At 43.3% G+C, this 24,648-nt stretch overlaps 1 protein-coding gene across 26 annotated transcripts in view; it reads right to left on the bottom strand.

Moving 5' to 3' along the window:
* Positions 1-24,648, bottom strand: part of IKZF2 (IKAROS family zinc finger 2) — a 116,051-nt gene that overhangs the window by 13,753 nt on the left and 77,650 nt on the right. For 23 of the 26 annotated variants that reach the window (XM_072041287.1, XM_072041286.1, XM_027461130.3 and 20 more), the window contains 2 exons: positions 9,712-9,849; positions 2,142-2,285 (listed from right to left, as the gene is read on the bottom strand). In XM_072041287.1, the coding sequence (XP_071897388.1) occupies positions 2,142-2,285; positions 9,712-9,849 (282 nt within the window). The remainder of the gene's footprint in view (positions 1-2,141; positions 2,286-9,711; positions 9,850-24,648) is intronic. The other 3 variants (XM_072041280.1, XM_072041279.1, XM_005021779.6) reach the window with 1 other exon arrangement.

The following is a 24,648-nucleotide window of genomic DNA, read 5'->3' as shown; positions in this document are numbered from 1 at the left end:
TCCTAGCCTCAGAAAAATGGAATAACAAAGTCATCTGTTATGCCTATAAATGAAACAGGTTCATCTTAAAACAAAGAAATATACCATACTGAAGAGAGTAATAAAAAGTTTTAGCATATCTCACACAAGGATTTCTGAGCAGTAAGTTTGCCTTTTAAGACAGTAACAACATATGGCCAAATGCACGTTGAGTGGACAAATAAAATAACCTTCCTGGTCTAAAAAAAGAGGTCATCATCTACAGCTTCCAAAAATTGACTGGATTTATATCATCCTCAGTTGTGAAGGACATTGTTAAAGTTTTACTTTAACAACTAAAACTATGCTGCTTCTGACAGCAGCATAGCTACTCCAAAATTTAAGGGGGAAGGGAGAGAGGTCTCCAGTCCTCCCAGATGAATTCTGTAGCCCCAGAAAAGGTAACTTTTAGGAGGTGTTGTAAATACAATTATGTCTACATCTGTGGACAACTTGAGGGAAAAAAAGGGGGAAAAAAGGCAAGAGTGAGAGGTGTGAACTGCCCTTCTTCCAAGGCTGCAATGGGTCTGATGTCTAGTACATAAATTAAAAGTCAGCATGGGTTAACTATTTCACTGTTGATCACAATATGCAGGAAAGTACAGCACTTGCTGAGACAACACTAAGGAGATCTGTTATGATGGAGCTATGTTTACTGTATCACATAGTTGGATTGGGCTTGTCAGTATAGAGCCCCACTCCTGTTGTCACCCTTTTCAACCATAACTAGTGCTACAGCAGTAGATTAAAGCATCCTCTGGTTCTTACTAGCTGTACAGTAACTCACTTCAGAGCACTCAAAGACAATAAAATAAGAATTAAGCTTTTATCTCAGGAGGACTAGTAACAATATAGGAAAAAAAATAATGAGCCCTCCTAGCATTTCTTGTGTGGGTTGGATTGTTCCTGACCTAAGCCAGGCTTATAAGGAAAAGAAAGAACATGAAAATTTTTAATCAGTGCATGAAAGAAGCCTCGCACTGGTATTTTTTGGCATGGGCAGATGACCGAGAGCAGCCAGGTCAGTGTGTCAGCACCCCTCAGGTGAGGAGCTGCATGCTGTTAGCCCCCTACAACTCAAAACCATGTGGGTTAGCTTAACATCACCCTCAGTGGTGATTTAACAAATCCATCTGAATCTCCATTTAACTGAGGGGCAATGACTTTCCCAAATTGCTGTCTTAATTGCCTACAGCCCTCTGGATCCTCTATCCATAAGCGTCCTCAGTGTAGGCAGAATGAGTATTCAACACCTTTAAAATCTGTATGACTGTCCTTACAGGGAGTGAGTGTGGAAAACACACATTACATTAGGTCAGAGTCTAGCAGCATACACTTACCCCAAATAATTCTCTGTCCTACCTCCCCTCATAAGTAGTTTAACACTGCCTCAATAGCTGTGAAAATTACCTTTAGCTGGACCTAAAGTAAAATTGTCAATACTGTCTCCCGTTACTAGCAGAACAATTTTAAGATGTCAAGATACAAAGCAAAATACAAATTTGGGGGCTAGGATTCTAAATTTGGTAACCAAAAGTAATCCGATGCTGTTTTATATTCATTAAGTTTATCAGGTACACAACACTGCACTTGGAGCAAGCACTTCTTCCAATACAAGTGATGTGATTTTGCTTCCCCATGCTGATATTATCAGACCAGTTGTTTCCAACTCTCAGGAATTTAATACAAGTTACAAGTCTTGTGATACTTTTTTTTTTTTTTTTTTTTAAAACACACACACTTAGATGGGTAATTATATGAGTTTTATATTTTACTTGCTGGGGTGAAGAGAGGGAAAAGATGACAAGTCTTTGTCAAAAAGACAGAGGGTCAGAGAAATGTTTAAAAAAATGGACTTAAGGTACAGGGAAAAGCTCAAGACCTTCTAATCCATTTTTGTGATTATGAGGACCTCAATTTTGAATAGCCTGGGCTGGCAAAACTAATGCTGTTGTTTGCATAATTTCTTGCTGTGATTTAACCATCTCAGCTGTTGCCCCTACCCATCACATCCAAGTTCTGAGAGTGCTACTTTTCCCCTTGTTCTTTTGGCTATCGTTCACAAGTTACAAGCAACCTATACCTACAGGCTAAAAATAATAAAAGGCGTATCTCAAGCTTACCCACAAACTTCTGTGGGGTGGAGCTTTTACGCTTTCCCATGTTGCTTGTCAGCTTCTCTATAACAGCAGGTCTCTCAAAAGGCACCAGAGAAATATTGTTGTCCATCACAGGCTCTTGTTCCTTACAATCTTCCATAGGAGGTACTACATAAAACCAAAAAATCGTATCAGAGAAGTCCGGTCTACACTTCACAGACGACAAATCATTTGAGCCTTGTTGATCACGCAACAAGTGCAACGCAAAATAAAGCAAGGTGCAAGAACACAACGGGCATCAAGACAGTATTTACCCTTGAGCAGTCAGAGCCAAGCTTTTCAATTCCCTCTCTTTGGGACCATCTTATTTTGCAGAAGCCCAGCTTTAAGCATTTATTAAAGAACTTATTTTGTTCTGAATACCGAAGATCCCCAGCGAGGTGGGAAGAGAGCTAATGGTGCACGGCACTTCTGAAAATTCCCTCTGCAGATCTCCCATTTTCTGTTATTCTCCCTCCAGTATGGTCCCATGACAGCCTTCAAGTTACACCAGTAACATTCTTCACGCATTCATTTAACATCAAGCTTATCACGTGCTATGTTTACCCATCTTATTTCCTTATCGCGCTAATCTCAATGACTAGAAAACATACAAGGCATTAGTGATATGAGTTTCCTGGGCCTGGCTTTGCACTCCCCAAGACAAAGGCTTACAGAATGAACAACGTTTAAGGTGTGTTTCCCTTTTTCTAGACATGACACCAAAAATTCACCAAACACCATACCGAAATTGCAGGATTAACATTATATGGAGATTCCCTCTAGAATCAGGGAAAGAAACTAACAAGTTTTTGAACTAGCATTTTCCCCTTCACATGCAGACTTAACAGCTGGGAAATGCAACTCTTCTTCATCTGTCTTCTTGCTGTTTGGGACCAGCAGAGAGCATCCCTGTGCCACCTGTGCTTGGGGAATGCTCATATATTGTCTTTGAAACAATAACAAGAAATTAATGACCTCTTCTGTCTCCTCATTTCACTCCTCACTGCTTGCTGGGTTAGAAAATAAAGTGCTAGTGCAAAAAAATAGTACAGGAATTCCATGGGCTACCAACCAAGCTAGGGTGCAAACAGCACTTTATTTTTGTCACTTGCTGACATGTTGTTCGCTAAATATCTACAGAATATTGTTTTTGTTGAGCATCCTCTTATAAACACCAGAAGAGTCAGTGGTAACATGCTGAGGATTAAACTCAGAAACCCTGAGTCATTTGCAATATATGTCAAGTGTAGCTATTCCCACCACTCTGCAGCAAGGAATTTCATACACGGCCTGACCGTTCCTCATTCATCTCCAGAAAGCAGCGAGAGAAACATGAGAGGGATCATCCACTAAGGTCTGCGTGCTAATAGGAAGGTCAAGGTATAATAATAAGAAAATTACTTGAGAAGAATGGATGGCAGAGAAATAGGAATTGGGATAATGTGGCAAAGAGTTCCCATTTCTAAGCTGTGAACCTCCCATCACATTCTCTCTATTAGGTCAAACTTCCAGTGAAGTCACAGGTGCTCTTGCAGAGGTAGTGAAGACAGACCACATCTTCTGCTAGTTCTTCCCTGCTGTTCCTGCAGCAGCCTCGCATGTCATTTCTCATTCAGTTACCTTATCCCTGAGATGGTGCCGTAAGTGAGCACCGCCAGCCTGCTTTCCTCCCCTGGAACTCGGCTGCCTTTAGGATCCTAATAGGGAATAATCACTTGCCTGTTCTTGAACATGCAGCTGTTTGCTAGCACATAATATATGAAAAATGAGGTGATAAAAGCCTTGTCTTTGCCTTCTTTCTAGTAAGGAAGAGCAAATACCAGGCAATCACAAAACAAGAATATCTGCTCAGGTGAACTTCTCAGTTCAGACATTCATAATAAGAAAACATGGCAATTTATTCATTTGATTCCATTTGTGCCTCTGCTGCTAGGGAAAGCTGAGTACTTGGAGTTTTAGAATCTCCCATATGCTATAAAATGATTTACTCTGCTGCTTTTTTATTTGTACAGGATGCTCCCCCTGAGAAACACAATGGTTTCTCATTTACAAGGCAGTCCTGCTGGCATCAGTGAAAGAGAGGAAGAAAAAGCACAAATATGAAATGAATCTAATGTTGCAACAAACTGGGATGCAGTGTTCAAGTGACCTAATTAATACCCCACACAGTCTGGGAGGTCTGAAATATTATAATAGATATGGCTAAATTCTTAAGGTTACGTAAACGCCCTGCTTGGGCCACAGCTCTCTGCGCTAGCCCTACTCAAGTATTTACCGAGGAGATTTGTAAGAAAGGAGTGATTACATCTGCTGATTTCCACTGGGAACTGGTGTCTGACTGTCTTTTTGGCTTAACAAAAATCAGCATATGCAGATGCACACACGCTCCGTGTGAAACCCTGGATTCCTGCTCAGTGGCAATACCTGTCCTCGCTGTGATGGGACAGATTTGTACACAAGGACCACGTCAAGGATTTCCAGCCCTTGTGGGATGCACAGGACTTGTGGCGAGCACATAAGGAGAGGCAGAGGGCTCTAAATCCTTCCTATGAAGACCTGCAGGCTTTGTAGCACTGCATGCCCACAAAATCAATTGAAAGCCTCCTAATTACTTTCATTGCTGTGTGATTAAGCCCAAAATGTAGTGACATTTGTACGTCTTATAAAGATTAATAATTGAATAATTTGACTGTTGGGCATATGTGTGCAAAATTTCCTAGATGGAATTTGAAACCTTTCTTCCACAAAAATGAGTAGTGCTAAAAGAGACATCTGCTCTTCTCTAAGTCAGGCAAAAATTCTGCTAGGACTTCTAAAAGTAAAAGCATCACCAATAAAATCATTTTCTTTTCTGTATTTGATCCTGCAAGCTCTTTTTCCCACCTCAGAACTCAACTCTATAATCCAGGGCACGGTTCTTTTGCAAAAGAACTGCTCAATCACACCAATATTTGCGTTAGGATGGGAATAAGTTACCAGAAAGCATCTTGTTATGTAGATTTCCTGGAATAAGGGAGAGATGGAAATAGGCTACTTTCCAAAGCTATTTAAAGCACATGCAAACCTGGACCAAACAGGTGAGATGTCACAACTTATAAACCCAAAGAGTTAAGCTAAAGATCACATTATCAATTCCACATGCATTAATTTTCATTTCAGTTCCAAAATATACAGATGAAGGTCAAGCAGGCCAGCCTGCATCACTTTTTGGAGGAAAAAAAAAAAAAAGCATTAAACCAACAGTTAACACTTATCAGCTGCTCTGTGATGGAAACTCACATGCACACGTTTACTCTGCAGTAAATGCAATTCCTTTTGCATTGCATTTTATTGTATTTCATCACTTTGGGTAGTGGGAGCTACTGAAGAACAAGTGACACGTTATAACTAGATTTGATGCAACAACTTATTTTATCCTGTGAACTTACGGTCTCAGCTCAGGAGGGCTTTTTTATTACAGAAAAAGAGAGTGTCTAGTCCATGAAAAACCCATGCCTGAGCCTGTTTCTGTTAAAGGATGTTCCTCCTTTATCAGGGGGCACTCCTGGACTGCCTGTGCAAATTTTCACTGACAGTGCTGATGTCCTCAACTGCAGTTAACACCAAACAGGGTTTTTAAGCTCAAAGTCTCCATACACAAATATGGGTGGTCTTCAGAACAAAATCTTAATTTTCCTGAAGAGATTGGTCTCAGGGTTGTAGTGCTCAAATTGGATTTTTTTATTTTTTTTTTAGTTTTTGCTTCCTCGTTTAAAAGAAACCACACGCACTATTAAAAAAAAAAAAGTTTATGCTGTTCCAATGAGGAAAGAATAGGGAAAAAACAAGGCAAAACTTACCCAGCGTGTGTTTTGCTGATAAACATTTTTGTGTGCAGACAACAGACACTGGGCTACATCTCAGCTGGTACAAATTAGTATTACTCCACCACCCTCAGTTTCCTTTCTTAAGCTCACAATATTTGCTATTTTAAAAAGTGTGTGCGCACGCACTGAGAAATGACAGGCAATAATCCCATGGACCCTAGTGTGAAGTATCCTGTGGGACTAGCATTTTAACTACATTTTAAGCAAGTATGTAAGAGGGAAGGACACAAAGCCATCGTGTGTTTTATGTGGAGCTGGCCTTTGAGCCTTTCACACCCTACGGCTAAACTCCTTTCTCCTTCTCCTAAAAGGAGTATTCTTCTCCACTTTGTTTTAAGAATTTCCCTGGACTTTTTGCTTTGTAGAGATGAAGATGAATATATATCTGAGTATAAACATAGCTGGCATTCACCTTTTTTCCCTATTTGTTCATGCAAAGATCACATTCTTTGCCTTCAGAGACTGTCACTTGTGTCACCCCCAACACACCGCTAGCTCGTAGACTGCAGACTAATTTCTACCCCAAGAGCCAGAGCTGCTTAGCTGAGAATTGCCGCCGACAACGTCACAAGAGCTCTCTTGCAGCAGGCAGCACGCAAGCGAGCCACGGTGCTGAGCTGGGACCAGGACCCAGCCACGAGTAGGGGCAGCTCAGCAAGCAGCCGGCACCCTGCAAAAGGATGGAGAGAGCCCTGGTGCCAGAAACTTGTACATTCCTACCCACACGCTGAAACTAAGCCTCTCTGCCTGCCTCTTGCTTCCCCTTGTGGCTTTGGTCAGGTGATCTAGCCATCTGCAAGGCAAAGATAATTGAAATCAAAGTAAATATTTGCAGCGTGCCTATAATTTGACCAAGCAGAATACAGTGCTTGAAAAAAAACCCTAACGCTCAAGGGGCTGCCCCAAGTCTATCGGAATGAATCTCTACAAGAATAATTTAGCTGATGTTAAACGTTGACTGAAATGGTTGGGACCCAGCACTGCTGCCTGCACTCTTAAAGCTGAATGCTGGTAGGAACGAGCAAATCCCCAAGTTCACCCATTCTGTGCTTCACGGTGGTAAAGGTGTGAAGAGGAATCACACTGACGTGTGTTCAGAGGCCGGTGTGAACGTACAGATCCAGGTAATCCAACTCTAGGAATCGTTTCAAGTGGCTGGAGAACATCCTGCTCCCAGCTGGGCTCAGAGAGCTCCGTGAAAACAAGATTCTTCAAAAGAATTTGGAAAGAGAGTAAGGCCAGCTTAATGCTCGTATGATGTAAAATAAAGGAACGGCTGAAATCTCTAAGGCACACCCTCACTCAGCCTCAGGAATATCTTTTCAAAGTGTGACACGGGAGAGAAGGAAATTAAGGCATTTTTCAGAGTCAGACTGAGACCCAACTTCAGCAGAAAAATCATTTTTGATTTTTTTTCAGGAGAGAAATTATTTGTGTGTCCTTCCCTGGTGATTTTATACTCCCCAGAGGAAGGACTTGGCTACAGATCCGTACGGTATGGTGCTCACAACCCTCTGGCACACACAGAGCTTCCCAGGCGGGAGTACAGGGATGCGAGGTGAGATTTATTACCGGTGCCCAGCCAGACCTGCGGCTCCCTGTCGCTGCCCATCCTCACTCTGCCCTCTCTAAGCAGCATGATGCGAAGTGTGGATCAAACATCCCTGAAACGTTCACCAGGGGACATTTAGGCATGTTTACCAAAGGGAGAAAGAGGCACTAGTGGAATTCGAAGTGCTGTTTTAAGCTAATTTTGCTGAGAAAAGTGAACTATTTGTGTGAAGGCTTCTATTTTAAGCCCCAGCAAAGGCAGTCAGGCTGTAAATAAAATAACTGTCCACATGGGGTTCACACTGCTTTAACTTCAGCCGGTGGAAAAATCAATGCAAGGTCAGCCATACCAGCTTCTCTGGGTGGACAAGGTTAGGGACTTAGCCCTCTTGTCACAGCATTAAGCAGCTTGGGAAAAGCTTTAGATTCCCTCAGAAGTACACTATCAACAACAGTAATCCCATTTTGAATAAATAACTTAACGATAAACCTAGAAGTTGAGTGGAATTTGGGCACAACTTCCATAAAGTGATCTCTGAAAGAGTCTGGCTGTGGCAACGCTGTTGATCGACTGTTATTTCCCTAAGAAAAGGCTGGCTGATACCATCACCTAGCTGGTTAATAAGACAGGCAGACCCGTGCAGAGCAAAGAGCACACATTTTGTTGGGAATGGAGTAGGTGGCTAAACTCCTTCTACCACCTGAAGTGCTCTGTCTAACAGATGAAGCGTGCAACAGGTCCCTCCAAATAGTGAAGCCTTAAAATCAGTCTTCCCACTGACTTTTACAAGCATAAAGTAAGGCCTAAAGTAGATAATCACTACCTTCAAGGACTTTGAAGTCATCCATTACATTTTAAGGGTTGATTTTAGTCCCCAGCCTACCTAAAAGTATAGTATGTAGCCTACCTAAAAGTATAAAGCATGTATTTTGAATGCCTTTACAGATTTGAATTTTTCTCATAAAGGTACTCTTTAAAATATTTTGGTGATTATTTTCATCAAAAAAATACCGAACATTAGAAATGTCGGATAGGTTTTGTTTCAGCTTGTCTTTTTAGTTTTTTAGTTTGTTTTTGTTTTTGTTTTTGTTTTTTTTAAAAAGTACCTCTCAGAGCTTTTACCTAATTTCCAAATGATGCTAGATGACTACACTCTACAATGAAAAGCAAAATGAAAAAGTTTTCTCCTTTTTCATTTACCTAGCTTTTAGCTTTTTAGCTTTTTGATATTCTAAGGTATAAATCATTTTCTACTCAAAATGGAAAAAGGATGTCATTTTTATATTTCTTTCAACGTGAAAATTTAAAATACTTCCAGTACCAAATAAAGATAATCTTCAAAAGTTAAACAGACGTTCAATTTCCAAAACACTAATTTTGAATGAAAAGATAATTTTTGGACAGCTACTATTATTTAGCACTACAGATACACCTATAACCCTGCAGTCAGAGATGCTATGCTCATTACCCATACCAATAGCTACAGAGATTTCTGAAAACAAATTCACAGAGTTTGACATTTCTTGCTTTCAACAATCTTTTTGGCAATCTTCAGTCTTTCTGTATATTAACACATGTAGTGTTAGTTAGCATATTAATACCAACACATGTAAATGCATATAAACATTTTTTTATATATATAATTACTTTCAACACTGTTGACTTCCATGCTGCTCTGTAGGTTTTTACATCCAATTCCCCCCTCCTTTTTTTTTTCCTTGATGGAATATGTTATTATAAGGAGTAGAAACAATGACCTCTGAGTACCTCCACCATCCTTACCTCTTAAAATTACCAGTCACCATCACAGCGGGGGGGAAGACAATTTATACATGCCTTAGTTTTTACAGTAACTTTGCACAGGTGACTTTGATCACTTGAAAGTCTGCATATTTGTACAACTAAAAAAGCGAAATACTGACTTCAAAGCAACAACAAAAAGCCAGCAAAAAATAGCTGTTAAATCAGGGTGGGGATTTCAGCCCATCTTTTTTCCTCTTGCATATCCAAGTGCAAGCAATCTATAAGACGGAAGCGATGCAAAGCGCAAAGGAAGGAAGAAAAACAGATGGAAAAAAAAAAACGCGAGAGATGCTCCAAGTCCAAGAGACCTCAGAACGCGGTTTCCACCCACCGTGGTGACTCATGACCTGCCCGGCAGCCTCCATGCTGACGTTCTGCAGATAGTTGTGGCAGCGTTCCTTGTGCTCTTCCAGCGAACTGCGCTGCTTGTAGCTCCGGCCGCAGTAGTTGCACTTGTGAGGCTTCCCCACTGTGGAAAGAACGAGAGCTTCAGGTCAAATCCACGGCAACCCACTTGTGCTATCGACATGGCATCTTCGCAACAAACCCACTCTCGAGATGGAAAGACACCTCAGAAAGGTTACTCAAGTCCCAGGCCTTCTTTCCAGCCCCGTTTTCCCACCACACACACCTCCTCCCACCCGCCGGGTACTTGGCCCCATCAGTTTTTCACACTAACGCCCGGTATCGGCAGAAGCCAAAAGAGGCGAACTCGCTGGTCGCAAAGCAAACAAACAGACTGCAAGAGGGGAAAGCAAACCAAACAGCTGAATCACACCCCAGCGCTGCCCGTGTGTCACCAAGCCTCGTGGGAAAGAGACTTCTGAGATGTTTTGCCCACGGTACAAGCGGCTGCCCTCGCAAAAACGTGCTGCCCCAGTGGCCTCATTCTGCTCCGAACCGGGAGAAGCCATCGCGGGGCACAGAGGGGTTCTTTCATCGAGGCAACTTGGCCAAAATTACCAAGGGAAGGTTTAAAAAAAAAAACACAGAAGAGACAACAGAAAGTAACGTTGGTAACGGCCTCCGTTACACGCCAGGGCTGAGCTGTCACCAGTAATTCACAGAGACCGGATAATATTAAAAAAAGGCCGAGTACAACAAAAACCGAGCCAGATGAACGCAAGACATAACTCCAATTCTTTTGTGTGTGTGTTTCACTCAGCAGCAATACGACTAAATGGCAAATGCCTCTTAATACATGCAAAACCTGGCACCAGATCCCCATAAAGTATATCCCTTTCATAGCATGTCATTAAGTAACCACAAGAATGGCCTAACCCAAGGCCAGAAAGCTAGCCAGAAGTGTAGGTTGCCAAGCCATGCTAATAAAGGTTTTTAATATAATTCCAACTCGTAGAACACAAGCATTTATTCTCTAATAACTAAAGAGCTATTAAGTCAGCGCTGCAAGTCCAGTAAAACACCACAGGCTGAGGTTTTCAGAGCTGCCTGAGGGATGGGGAAGGTCAAACTTCTCACAGAGTTTTGCAAGTCTTTGGTAAGAACTTCAGTTGCCAGCCAAAGAAATCGAGAATATCCTCTGCTGGATACTATACATGTTCCTACTGGGGTTTGTCCCAGTCCTGAAAGCTTTTCGCTGTTATTTACTTAATGAAACCCAAGCTGCACTGACAGCAGCCAAGAGGCACCGTCATCAGGGGCAGCCGGTCCCTTCCTCCTGCTGCGGGACACGGTGGCACGACGGGACCGACACCGCTCCCAGAGCCTCCAACCCAGCCAAAAGCTGACTCTGTTACCCCTTGACGCTGCTCTCCATGGGCTTCCAACCCAAAAAGCTTGGGGGTGATTCCCTGCTGGGATGGGAGCTACAGGGGACACATCCATGACCAACAGCAAATGGGACAGGGGATTTCTTGAGGTGGGGCTGAAGCACTCAACATGGAAGGCCCAGAGGCAGGGAAATTTTTTTTTTCCCCCCGCAGGGGAGAAAAAGCTGCTTTTAATAAGCAGCCAAACTGTGGATTTCTCTCTCTTTATTTGGAGATCAAGTTCACCCCCAGGGAAGCAATGTGTCTCAGACCAAAACAGTTCTTGCGGTCCGTATTTTTCTCACATTGTTGCCCTAACTGGTATTGTTACTGGGAGACTCAGCTGAGGCCAAGGACGGGAGGCTCGTTATCATTCCCAGAGTAATTGCCCTTGATGTGAACAAGATCGAGCCTCAGCTCTTACATGCACACCATCTTTCTCATCCTGCAGGCTCCTTCAGGATAACCTACTGGTAGCTCCCTGGAATGGAAAAACTTTCATCATCACAATTAAAATGTTTCGTCATGCATTCAGATGGCTTCAACATCCGTCAGTCTGATGCCTTTATTAGAAGCTAGCTTAATGTCTAATCAAGAAATCTAAAGCAGTTGGAGGGATTAAGTTAACAGAGCTGAAGAAGGGCCGAATTAGCGCACCCAGTTTGGCTACACCAGGTTCTCAAACAACTTGGACAAACTGTAAGACACAAGGGAAATGGATGACTGCTCTCAGTTTTTCCAGAGGTAGCTGCTATTAATTAGAAGTGGTCACTGCACCGAGCCTGTCTGAATTTAAGAAGAGATTGGACTGTGCACTTAGTCACATGGTCTGAACTTTTGGGTAGACCTGTGCGGTGTCAAGAGTTGGACTTGATGATCCTTAAGGGTCCCTTCCAACTCAGGATATTCTATGATTCTATGATTACTTAGCACAGAGAAACATATTCTCCTGCAAACTTGCAGTACAAAAAAAATGATTCAACACTAAAAAAAAAACAAAAAACTGATATTTTACCTCTACAAATGTCTGTTCCTTGCCTTGCAACCATTTCACGAACTGTTCACAGACAACAACACTGAGCTTTTCTAGTGGTATCTAGGAGAGCCAGCCACCCAAATTCCATCAAATTTCAAGGTTCATAGGCGATGATAAAAGCTAATGATAAAGGCAAGATTTCTACATGCAATATGGGATTTGAGGAACGTAACTCCCCAAGGAAAGAAATACTCCAGCACACAAGCTCCTTCCTCTGGGGAGAAGATAAGAGAATAAACAACATGTGACAAATATTAGTCATGTTGCCTAATACACAACTGGAAGTTGCTCAAACACAACAGGGAAGAGCGAAGTTTGTGCATTCCAGTTCAGTAGACTTGAATATAACTCCCTTGGGTTCACTTGCCAAGTTGGTCCCCTGGCTCTATAGATGCAATCACACCATAGCACTGCATGTGACACTGGGAAAAACGCGATTTACGCTATAAAATTACACAAAGTGTCTGCAACTCGGGCCATGGTACACTTGATCAAGACAGATCACAACGGAGTAGGTTTGAGTAGCAGCAGGTTGTGTCACCAGCCACGCTCGCAATCCAGTCGGTAAGAAGCGTGGCTAGCAGTGGAAGCAATTGCGGTCTAGATTTTAGGAACCTGGTCGTTGTGACAAATGCCAAGACATTGAAATAGCTGCAAATTTCCCCTCACGCTCTCATCAAAGCAGCTCGCGACAAAAAATACATGTTTGTGAATATGAGCTTCGCCAGTGGGTGTACATTTTTCCATATTTTGTGTTACCCAACAGAAAGCTGTAAAAGCTTATTAGAGAATTCAGTTCTGGTGATCTCCTCAACAACAACAACAAAAAGTGTATTTTGTTCCACGTAACAAACCACCAAATGAAACCGCATAGCTGCTAAGAGATTCTTCAGCCTTTGTTGTATATTATGTAGTAAGTAAATGCTAATGGGCACGAATTGCCCCCAGAACATAAGGCTTATGCTACTGGGCTCAGGGGGTCCTGGTCTTTGGGCCATTGCCTTGAAGGCAAAGAGTTCCTCAGAGCCCACCAAAAACCTCCCTGAGCCCCACTGAAGGCAGCTCTTTCAACCATGTCTTTATGGAGCCACCCAACGTTTGGTTTGGCTTGCTTGGTACCTAGTTGCCTCCTCTGAGCTCCTGACTGAGGACCCTGGTGCCCGGACATCACGTTCAGTGCTGGACATCACTGCTGCTGCCAATGGCAGCGGCACGTCGGCAAACACAGTTCGGAAATCCCTGGCTTGGGGCAATTGTTCCTATACCACCTTTTCAGGGTAAGTAATCAGATAAAAAATTACCATCACTCATTCTCATAAAAATGACACAATACAGCGAAGGCAAACAAACCCAGCAATCTTGAGAAACCTTCGATTTGTTGTTGAACTGGGAAAGACCAGGGCACCGGGCAAAACCCAGCGGCCATATCTATGAAACAGCTGACTTAAGAATACAAAAAACACACTTCGTATTTCTTTCTTAAATGTCAGAGTTTCCATGCATTTAAGCTCAGATTCATACAGATGACAATGTGGCACAGAAAACCCACAGTGGAGTCTCAGCCTCAAGTGGAAAATATTATGACAGTCACAGTGAAAAAAGATATTTCAATTTGAAGTAGAATTTTTACCATGAAACAGGTAAACCACTCGCTGAAATTCACAGAGCAACCGAGTTTGCTCGTGAAATTAAAATGTTCGTGTGCAGAGAGGAGGGGGAAGAGGAGGAGGAGGACGCAACAGGCAAAGTGCTCATGAGTTAGGAATACTTTGAGTCCTGTGGGTGAACTTTGATAGCTGAGAAGTCTGCAAGCAGTGACAACGAGATGGTGCAACTCTCAGGTCAATATTCAAGACAGAAAGCAGACTTGGGCCTAGGGAAACTGCTTTTAAGTCATAAAAAAAGGTCAGCGCAAGAAGAAGAGCCCGTAAGGCATTTGTGCAGCTTTTTGTTCTCAAAAGAGACGGGAGCACATAGCAGAATATAAAGTAAGTCAAAGGGAAATAACAAGGCATCCCAGGTAATACCTTGCCATGAGCAGACAACGTGAGAAAGGCTTACAGAACACGTTCACTAAGCTAAAACCCTGCCTTCATTAACACCAGTGACAAAACATTCACTGGTTTCAAAAACCAGGATTAACTACTCCCACATTCCCCTCTTTTGGGAATCACATGCTTCTCCACAGCAGTGTGGAGCAGGACTCCTTCCCATCCATCTGTCCGTGTCCTGAGTCCCTGCAACAGCTCAACCACTAATAGCACTGGCTTGTGTAGGGAAATGCCTTACTACAGCTGTCTTGTGCGGGTCAGCCCAATTGAAGGGCTGTTAAAGCATCTTCCAACCTTTACACTGAGCTCTGTATCAGTATTTTTCAACTTTTTTCCTCAGAAGGAAAGCCCGTTTTCTGGACTAAGTGTCCATCTTTGCACCCGATGGAGCCCTCCTGATGGCAGCACACCCAGCCTGACGCAGGTCTGTAAAATCTGAACTCCCACCCTGCCCCTAACACCTCAGGGCTGGAAGAAACCTCCATATTCCCCAAAAGCAACTTTCTGAAGCAGCTTCAAAGTAGTTTAAATGTTCTTTGGGGCTAAGACACACAAGAGCGAGGCTGTAGAATCCACTGTCACAACCATAACTAATATTGATTCATTAATTCTCCTTTCTTCCCTACATCTGGAAGCTGCCTGGGACAGGGGAGATGCCCTGCGGATGTGCACTACCTACCACAAAGCAGCCTTCAATGGGACTCGCCATACCAGGAGTAGTTTTAACGCAGCAGTAGGAAATATGATTAAGGCACTGGGTTGGGACTCAGGAGCCTAGGGTTCAATTCTTAGGCTACAAATTTTGTGACTGCAGGCAAGTTACTCTGATTTCCCGTGCTTCAATTATTCATACATATGATTAAGGCAATAATTCCCTTCTTTGCAGCATGTAAATGAATTCAGGCACTTTGCAAGATGCACAGAGGCTAATTCGGTGGAGCTCATACAAGTAGGTAGACACAGGAAAATATGGCCCATATCTCTACTGAGAAATTAAGGACTTAGTAATACACTGATTTTATTAGATATGGGAGTGAACATTAAAGAGCAGGAGGAGATATTTAGGATAGCACAGAGTAGAGGATCAAGTGGGAATAAGAAAATCAAATCAGAGAAAAAAGTAGGTGGCATATTAAGCAATTTGCAAGCATGGTGTCCTTTTGGGCTGTGAAATGGTCAGCCTGGAGAAATGTAAAAATGCCATTTAGCTTGGTGTCTTTTACCACCACAAATGATAAAAAAAGAGTGCTGGGGTAGTACTAAGGTGTCGGCAGGAGGACTGAGGCAGCAGAGACAGGGCAACAACTGGTCCCCCGGGTCACAGCTGCAATGAAACAGCACACCTTGGCTTTTCTAGGTGCCCATCCCAAAGCTCGACACACAAAAACATTTACATGAGGAATAGACCCTTGAACTAATCAGAAAAAATCAAGTGAGACGTGAGCCCGTGCTGGCTCTGAGCAGCACGTAGCTTTACAAAGGAAACTGCCTCCCACTCCAATGCTGTATCTCACTGCTGTGCCTAATGACTGTAAATGTGTTCATTGAAATTCATGGGGGCTCTTTGTCTTGTTTTTTTGTTGTTGTGTGTTTTTTGTTTTTTGCTTTTTTTTAAAAAAAAAAAAACACGTTTTTTGTTTTAACGTACAGGCACAAAATAATCAGTCTATACCCAAGTTCAGAAATAACAGCAAGTCCCACAACTAAACCAAGATTGTCCAAGACAACCTGCATGCAGAAGTCACAACATGTAAACATCTCACACAAGTCTGCAGGCTGCCAGAGCACACAAACACACAGACTTCAGACAATGTCAGGTACCTCCACTTCTGAGCACTCAGCTTGTGACATCTTAACGCAGCCTGAGTTTCAGAAAGAACCCGATCTCTATTCATACTACAAAAACTTTGCTTTAACCTTTTAATGCTTGTCAGTCCAAACCAGCAGAAATTCTTGCGGTATGTGTCGATGCCTCAGCACCTGAGTGGCAGCTAAATGCAGAGATACTTTGCCTTATCACGGCTCAGAAATAAAGCCGTGCTTACTAATAAACTGTAGATCCACTGGAAGGAAGCCTCCTCCTATTGTGTGATGGGTGGGGAAGGGAAGAAAGACAAAACATAACAATAACTTGATTACAGGTAACACAACAGGGGTTGCTACTTCCAACTATTCCCCACCTTTAACAGCTGGTGAAGTTCAATCCTGATTTTTTGCTTCTTTGACTTCTGGAAACAGAAGCAAGCTTTATATCTTAAAGATTCACTGTTCTAAATGAGATGCAGACTCCCTTTTGGATTTCACGGAGTTCTGACATCTGTTTGCTAAGCGCTTTTTAAGATTATCATATTTTGGGCCAAGTATGAGGGTTTGTGAGGACGTGCTAACAGCCAGGTTCACCAAGTCATGCAGTAGAGGAGAGCCCATAGAGATAGATCTGCACCTCCAAACATTTTGGGATACTCTCGAAGCCTCAACAGGTTCAAGAAACACAATGCAGCAGGATGACAGGAGAAGCCTCCACACACACCATTCAGCAACTCGTACCTTCCTGACTTGGCACCTGAAATAGTCCATTTGACTCACTTCACAACCTCATGGCCCAATGCCTCTTAGTAAAGATTATTATCAATTGCCTATTGATACATACATGGCTGTTCAGATTTTGGGAGCCTCCCAGCAACTACAAAACAGCTCGCCCTGCATTTCTGCACAGTAGCAGCCAAGGGTAAGTTATTTCTGCCGACAGCCACCACGTACTATTACGGCAGCCCCAGCCAGCTAGCAGTGAAACACCACTGGATGCTTGTAGTACGTCAGCACGCAGTAAAACAATGGCAAAACATTACACCTACACACCCCTTGTTTTCTAGGCACGCCTGCCTTTCCTATAAATATCTCCGGGGCACAAAACAGCAGCATGACACCTGCACCTACCTGCCAGTTGTTTATGGTATTGTAAAGCAAGTGGCTAGCAGTGCAGTGCTGCGCTGCCATCCAGCTCTTCCTCAATCTCCTGTGGCAAGCAGCGTTAAACATCTGATTATATATAAACTCCAAAGACTTCATCCATGCCACATTCTGGCTAGAAGGAACCCAAGAAAACACGTACAGAGGACAAGCAAACACACTAGTCAGTGCAAACTCTGAAGCAACTATACCTTCTCTACGTATAACGCACGCCAGCCAGAATGTGGTGTAAATCAGCGCCCGACAGCTACGGCATTGGGGTCCTTATTTGTACCTTCAGGATGGTTCTGTCTGCAGCTTTTTTATTACTTCACTAGTTCATTGCGATTTATCTCACAGCTACTGGTGGTTATTGGCTCTACTGTTTAATCTGATTCATCAGATTGTGTTTATTTATTAACTGATCTGCACAGTTTTACAGATAAAACAATGTTCCAATCTGCCACCAGGGTTATAAATAAGTAGGCAGCATTTTTTGTGCCAGGAGTTTAACAAACAAACAAACAAACTCCTGTTCCATTGGCACCATCACATAATTACTGAAATCTCCCTAGCCATCCAGACGCTTACAGGGCTCCTGTCACACTCTCTCAGCACCCATTCAATCAATCAAAACCAGAAAAGCAAAAAGCTTGTGCCCCATTTTCTCCCTTTGCAACGCACAAGACAAATCGTTTACTTTGCAGGTTTGTATGCTGCATCTATGTAAATGTATGTATGAAAACAGAAGAAAAGTCTATTTGTCTAAGTGAAACCATGTAAATAAATTACACAGTAAATCAAGGAAAACACAGATAAGGACATCAGGGCTGTACTAAGTTCTGAAAAGGATGTAATCCACAGTTACTTGCTCTGAATTCATGTCCCATAAAACATCTATTGCAACAGATAGCAGCTCTCTTCACATATTTCTCTTGGCTTACCTCTCTTACCTTCAAAATAAGAGCTTCAAAGCTAGCAGAAAGGACCCAACATGTTTAGCTGCTATTAATGGCAATGGAGCTCTAAGGTCCCCTCTTTGTTTGGGAATCTCAGCACAGATGCTCTGCGAGCCCCCTGTCCTCACGCCCCACCAGCATGTCCCAATCCTTCAGGCACCCCTGGCACTGGGGGGGTGTCCCCAGGAATGTTACAGCAACTCTGAAATGGTTAAACACTGTGTTGAAAGAGCAGTGTGGCGGTGAGATAAATAGCAAAAACCAGGAAGTCCACAAATAACTGGATGTTTTTTTATCACCTTGCCAGCTTCAAAATTGCTTAAAGGCAATGAGGTTTGCTGCAGCTTACTTCTATGGGAGAGGCCCTGTAAAAAATATGAGAGGGGGGCTCCTCAAGTTTGATGGTCTGTTCAGGACAGGAGCCTTCCCCTCTATCTGGATGTGGGTGGAAGTGGGGTGGGGGTTAAATCTTAACTGCATTTACGGGCTCTGTACTTTCCACTCTGCTATGGACCTTTACCATTATGTTAAAGTTGACTTGATATGCCGAGTGTTAATCCGTTTACGCAACAAAAGCCTTCCAAAATACACTCTCTTCAGTTCAACCTGCTCCAGCGACACAGCAAATAGGAAAAAAAAAAAAAAAAAAAAGAACAAGTTTAGGTGGGTCTGTTGTTCTCTGCCCTGTCCTGTCCGCTCCCGTCAGCGGCACAGCGAAGCGGGAGCCGAAGGTGGGGGACCCAGACGTCACCGCGAGTCACGCTCGGCAGCGGCCGGCTCCGAGGGGAGAGGAGCAGCTTGCACACGCAGCACAGGGTGGGGATGCCTCACTTCAGAGCAGGAATGCTGCTGGACAAACACTCCCTCGAGAAGTGCTCGTTTGTTGTTTTTTTTTTTTCCCCCCCTTTGGGGAAAACAAGCGTAGACGTTAGGCTAGATTTATAGGTGGTGTAAATGGAAGTGATTCCCCGAAGCCAATTTACATCAGCTGCTTACAGTTTATAGTTGTTACAAGTGCAGCCCCTTTGCATATCTTGCAGAAGCCCTTCAGCATTTGACTGTAAAGTCAACACAAGCTATGAATTATTTGAAGCAAGCAGTGCCAAACATAGTGTTACCGGTTATTTTATACTGTACAAACAACGGGATAGGGAATACACGACATCTACCTTGCACTGTAGCACTACAGAGCTTTTTTTCCTGCACAAAACCACCAAATGAGCCCTTAACTCTAGCCAACTCCTCATCCCATGGCAATGATTTCCACCTATACATTACTATATGAGAGAAATCTATTTCTTTTAGACGTCTAGTTTTGTGTTCTTCCTATATCCTAATATGAGACAAATTCCCGTTTCCCTAAAGTTTTCTCTTTTCTTTTCAATGCCTTAACCAGAGCCTTGGAAGCAGCCCATTAACAGCAAGCTGTTGTGAACTTAATAGCGACAAGGGAGGAATAATACTGACAGCTCCTCTGCTTTTCCTAACCATTGAAGCTGGGAGTTTTCACTTATTTTGATCAAGGCCAGCAACGAAATGAACCTTGCTTCCAAAAAACAGGTCAGGAAGCAAAACTAATGGTTTCCTTTGGGACATGAAGATTTTTAGTCATACTTTCCCTGTTGCCCAAGAACCAGTGCCACTGTGTGAGTCCTGTAAAGAGCTGCTGTTCAGAGGTTTTGTCATCTCTAGCACAGATGTCAAACGAGGGCAAATCGAAAATGAGCCGACCGACTCCTTTTACCTATGCAGCTTTCCTACGGCTCGTGTTGCTTTCTGCCAGCGTACCTGACAACATATATATTTAACACCAGCATTACAGAGGAGCTTAAAATAGGGGGTGAGACTTTCCTAAAACAGACAGTGCTAAGCCCAGCTGTGCTGCATGGTGCTGAAAACCACGTGCTAAAGGCTCTTCCAGCTCACTGCTCTCAAAAACTCTTCCGACACCCAGAACACTTACTCCAGCTTCATTAAGACAAATGAGTTCAATGCCATGAGGGCTGGACAGGCAGCTCCTCTCCCACCACGCTTGCCACCACCACAGAGATCTGGAATTGTGCTGACACTCGTGGTGGTCACTGCTCCACGTTCCAAGCCAGCCACAGCATTTAGCAGGGGGGAGAATCAGGATCATTTCTTTATGAGAACAACTCTCAGCACAACAAATATTAAAATACCTTTTAAAAGACAATGGATCCTTTAGCTGAGAAATTAACTGAGGCTCCTGGACAGTTTCTGTTCTACTGCAAACCTCTATACATCAAATGCCTGCATCTGACATCGAAGTTACATTAATCTCTTTTGGGTATTAAAATCCAGCAATTCCTGTTAGTCTTGATATCTTCCCTAGTCTTTTTATGTAGCAGAAAAAAATAAATAATGACAGTTCCAGAGCACTTGCAGTTCCCTTGATTTTTTTTTTTTTTTTTTTGAAGGTTTGGTCAGCTGAGAGAATGAGAAAGGAGGGAGAGGAAGAAAGGAAAGATTTGGGGTTTTAGGGTGTTTCTTTTTTGGTGTGATTAGTTTTGCAATACAAGCCCTGGATAGATTGAAAAACTGTATCCTGGCTGAAAGAAAGGCAGGCAAAATGAAAGGAAATTAAATATGGGTGTGAAATTAAACCAAAAGAAAGTAAAAGAAAAGAATGAAAGCAAAAGCATCTACTTGGATTGAAAGTAGACAGAAAAGCTGGAAAACACAAGACACAGCTCTCTAAACATCCAGAAATGCTTTAAAAAGGTTTCCTGTAAAAACAGGGAGTTTAGGAAACTCTGAATACATTTAATTGCATTCTTTGATGAAAGGAAAAAAAATCATACTGACGGCTCCACTACACTATTCAAAACAAGCAATTTCTCTAAGAAATCTGAAACAAGAATGAAAGGCTATAAAACTTCTTATTGCACAATACCTGGAAGAAAAAATTTTCTCATTTTCTTACATCTACTATTTTTTCCTTGGTGTGTGGAGAGCCTTGTAACAGAGTCAGGGACTGGGAATTTAGGACATCTGGGTTCATTCCCATCTGCAGCACTGATATCTTGAATGTCTTTGGCAAGTCCCTTTTTCGCCTGTATTCTAGGTTTGTCCTCTGCAGAATGTGGTCGGGCAGTAAGCCTTCCTGTCTTTTTGTCTCAGGCTTGAACTCTGAGAATTAACTGTTACAGATTACCTGACACAAAGCGGTCCTTTCCTGTCTCTTTCCCAACTGTGCAATCCTGTCCCAGCAACTGCATGCCAGCCAGCTCAAATTCATCCTGGAGTTTACGCTGATGAAGGCAGAAATCTCATGCATCTGAACCAAATCTGCACTTGCAGTCTCTTGAAGTTGGCTCCTCATTAGCCCTTGGGACAAACTCATCGTTTGCAGAAGACTAATGACATGAACATAATGGATACATTTTTCACAATATAGCTACCGTGGACATTTTACTGTGGCACATAAAAGTCAAACGAAGCACTTTTTCTGGTGGATGATCTATTCTTTGAATTTGAGCAGCTTCATTCCAACAAAACATGCCAAAAATCCATCCTTTGGAACTGCTCAGTGGTAACGTAGCTATGGATATTGATACAGATCTGACTCTACAGCGTTACCAACACCTGCAGTTCCTCTCCAAGTCAGATATGACACTACCTTCCTTCAGCTTCCACCTCCTGGAGTCGGTTGACCAAAGGGAAAGGTTAGCTTGCATGTTTTCTCCCTCCCCCCCCACTCATGAAGTAAGGGTCTCCAGGTGAATAAAAAGGGCAATTTAGCACCTTGCACGCTTCTCATTTATAAGCCTCTGTGACCTGGAGGATCCAGATTCATCTTTTTTTTTTTTTTTTCCTTTTTTTAATTCCTGGGGTTAGAAACACATCAATAATGTACACTCGGAGGAATTCTGCCAATATCAGCGGAGTTCCTTCAGATTACTACAGCTACAACTGGTATCAAAGCACTGCCATTTCTTTCAAAAGCACATTTGTGTACAACCTATTTTCTTGCTGGAATTTTCCACTCTCCTGTTGTTTTAAAATCCAGTGCAGCTGAGATGCCGTTCTCCCTAAATGTGCTCTTACTTATGCCTCAAATCATTTCCCTGTTCCATCCTGGTGTTTTATAGGAAGAAAACTAATCTTATAAATGAATCACAGAATAAAGTGCCTCCTACAAAAGACATCACTCTATTAGGAACGCATTAAGTGGCACATTTACTGTGCATTTAATTTTCATTTACAGTATGTGCTCTATACCCAGCGCACTGCCTATATCAGCTTTTGTTTTCATAACCTATTCCTGACACCTAACAAGAACTGGGAGTGCTGCTCCAGGATTTGGCAAGAAGGAACAGGTTGTGGATGAGCAGGTTTCTCTGACTCACCTACACGGATCAACAAGGAAAAATAAAAAAAGGGAGAGGGTGGAGATTACAAAGGAAAAAAAAAAAAAAAGAGAAGGGGGGGGGGGAGTGACGTGTTCCTGTGGATGCGGTGTGTAATGCAGCTGGCAGGCCGCCCGCTCGCAGTGCCACCGAGTTCCAGACGTGCCAGTCCAGCTGACTCAGCTCTTTGGAAGAAGGAAAAGGGAAGGGAGAAATTTCACAAACATTTCTGGTTGCTGAGGGACCGAGGTTGCTGGACTCTCCTCGAGGCTTTCACACCAGGGATTCGCGCCGTGTCCCCAGAGAGCTACTGGGGACAGATGCTCACTCGATAACCTCACACAGAACCGCTTACACTGTTACCAAATGATGCCTGCACAGCCTCTGGAGAGCTCAGCAGCACAGCTTCGCCCCCCAGACCTGAGACGCCAGGCCTCTCCTCGCCAAGGCGAGCTGCTCTCAGACGAGCCACTGTCTCCAAGGAGACGAGCAAAGCGCATGCAGATGAAGGGTATCCAAGTGAGAGACAGCCTGTGGCCCGTGTCGCTTTTCCTCACAAAAATCTCACCGTCACTTCTCAGCAGCAGGTCCTTGATACGTGGTTTATTTTCTAGCCCTTAAACAGCCCAGGCCCTGCCCACCTGCGGGAGCAGCTCTGTCCCGCGTGTCTGAGGCCTGTCAGAAGGCACAGGCAGCCCCTGAATCTGACAGAAAACAAGCAGACCTCAGGGCTTTTACAAACCATGGCTGAGGTGAACTGGCCCCAAAACCAGCACTAGGCACTGAGCTTCTCTTAAATCCCCAGCCAGGATCCTCACCACAGGCCCTCAGAGCACGTGTGAGGAGCACGCTGCCCCGGCCGTCATACTGGCTCCCTGGGCATGAGGAGTCTTGGGACAGCAGCATCCTGAGGCAATCTGTGGCCTGACACCAAAAAGCCTCCTGAATAACACTGCCCCACCAACTCACAGCACAGATGTACGGCTACTCTTGCAGATTTAACATGAACAGAAGGAACAACGTTAAAGCAGAGGCTTTCCCAAAAGCAAGAGCTTGTGAGCACACAGATAACTGTGCGGCCGGGGAGTGTCCCAGCCAGGTGCTCTTTGTCAAAGTTTCAATAGGCAGGGCCTCGGCAGCATTTCTCCAGCTTCAGGAATGAAGATAGAGATCTTGTCTCTCTGTTACAAAGCAAGGAGGGAACTTGGGGCACCCTGTCTGAAATCAACACAGCACAGTTATGCAAAACATGTGTGCAACTGGCATCTCTTGTGTAATCCTCGCTGTAATCAGCCTCGCTAACTACTCCAGCAAAGAAGGAGGGGCAGAGGGTGGAGAAAGTTCACACTTAGATCAAATAAAAAATGGGAAAATATCCAGAGAGCTTTAGTCAGGTAAAAACACAGTTCCCTCTCATGGGAAACCTCCAGGACAAGTTTCCTTGAACTTCATACAGGGTTATAAATAGGAGGAGAGTCACTCAGAGTTCAGTACAGGTTCACTATAAAAAAAAGTAGACATTCTCATTTTCCTTCTTGAGTGATATCCATCAATATCTTAGCTGTAAGCCAATTCATAATTACAGGTTGCTGAGAGCTCAGAAGAATACAGCAGTAGCAGCTCTCTGCAGCTCTGCCGTGGTACAGTGTTAACCACGTTTGTTTTTTTTTTCCCCTTCAGTTTCTTTTGGCTTCCTTTCCAGATGGCAAAAAAAAAAAAAAAAATCTCTTACACCTTGAAGCACTCATATATTTTCTAAATGTTGGTGGCAGTTTTCCATTTTACATTGCCCCATAAAAAATCTGAGATAGCAATGAAAGATGGCCTCAAACCAGTCCGTGGTTCCAAGCTCCAACTTTCTTAAGCTGGAGGGTTTCACAAGCTCCTTCGAGAACTGACAAAGGCCACTTCCAAATGCTACATTTCCTTTCCTCAGAGGCAAAATGCAAAAGCTTCTCACCCCTGAAAATAGTTTTCTCAGGGGAAAGAAAAATAGGTTTTTCCTCCTTAGGGCTGCTGTGGTATTTTGCTGCTCAAACAGAGTACGTGCAAGCAGCGGTTGGTCTTGGTTTTGCTGCGATGTGGCTTCGTCAAGTCAAAAACCGTGTTCTCAAGTGCACGAGAAAGCTCT

The sequence above is a fragment of the Anas platyrhynchos genome, chromosome 7, assembly GCF_047663525.1.
Source record: "Anas platyrhynchos isolate ZD024472 breed Pekin duck chromosome 7, IASCAAS_PekinDuck_T2T, whole genome shotgun sequence".
NCBI classification, from domain to species: Eukaryota; Metazoa; Chordata; class Aves; order Anseriformes; family Anatidae; genus Anas; species Anas platyrhynchos.
The sequence above is the reverse complement of the archived record's forward strand: the minus strand, read 5'-3'. Positions and strand labels throughout refer to the sequence as shown.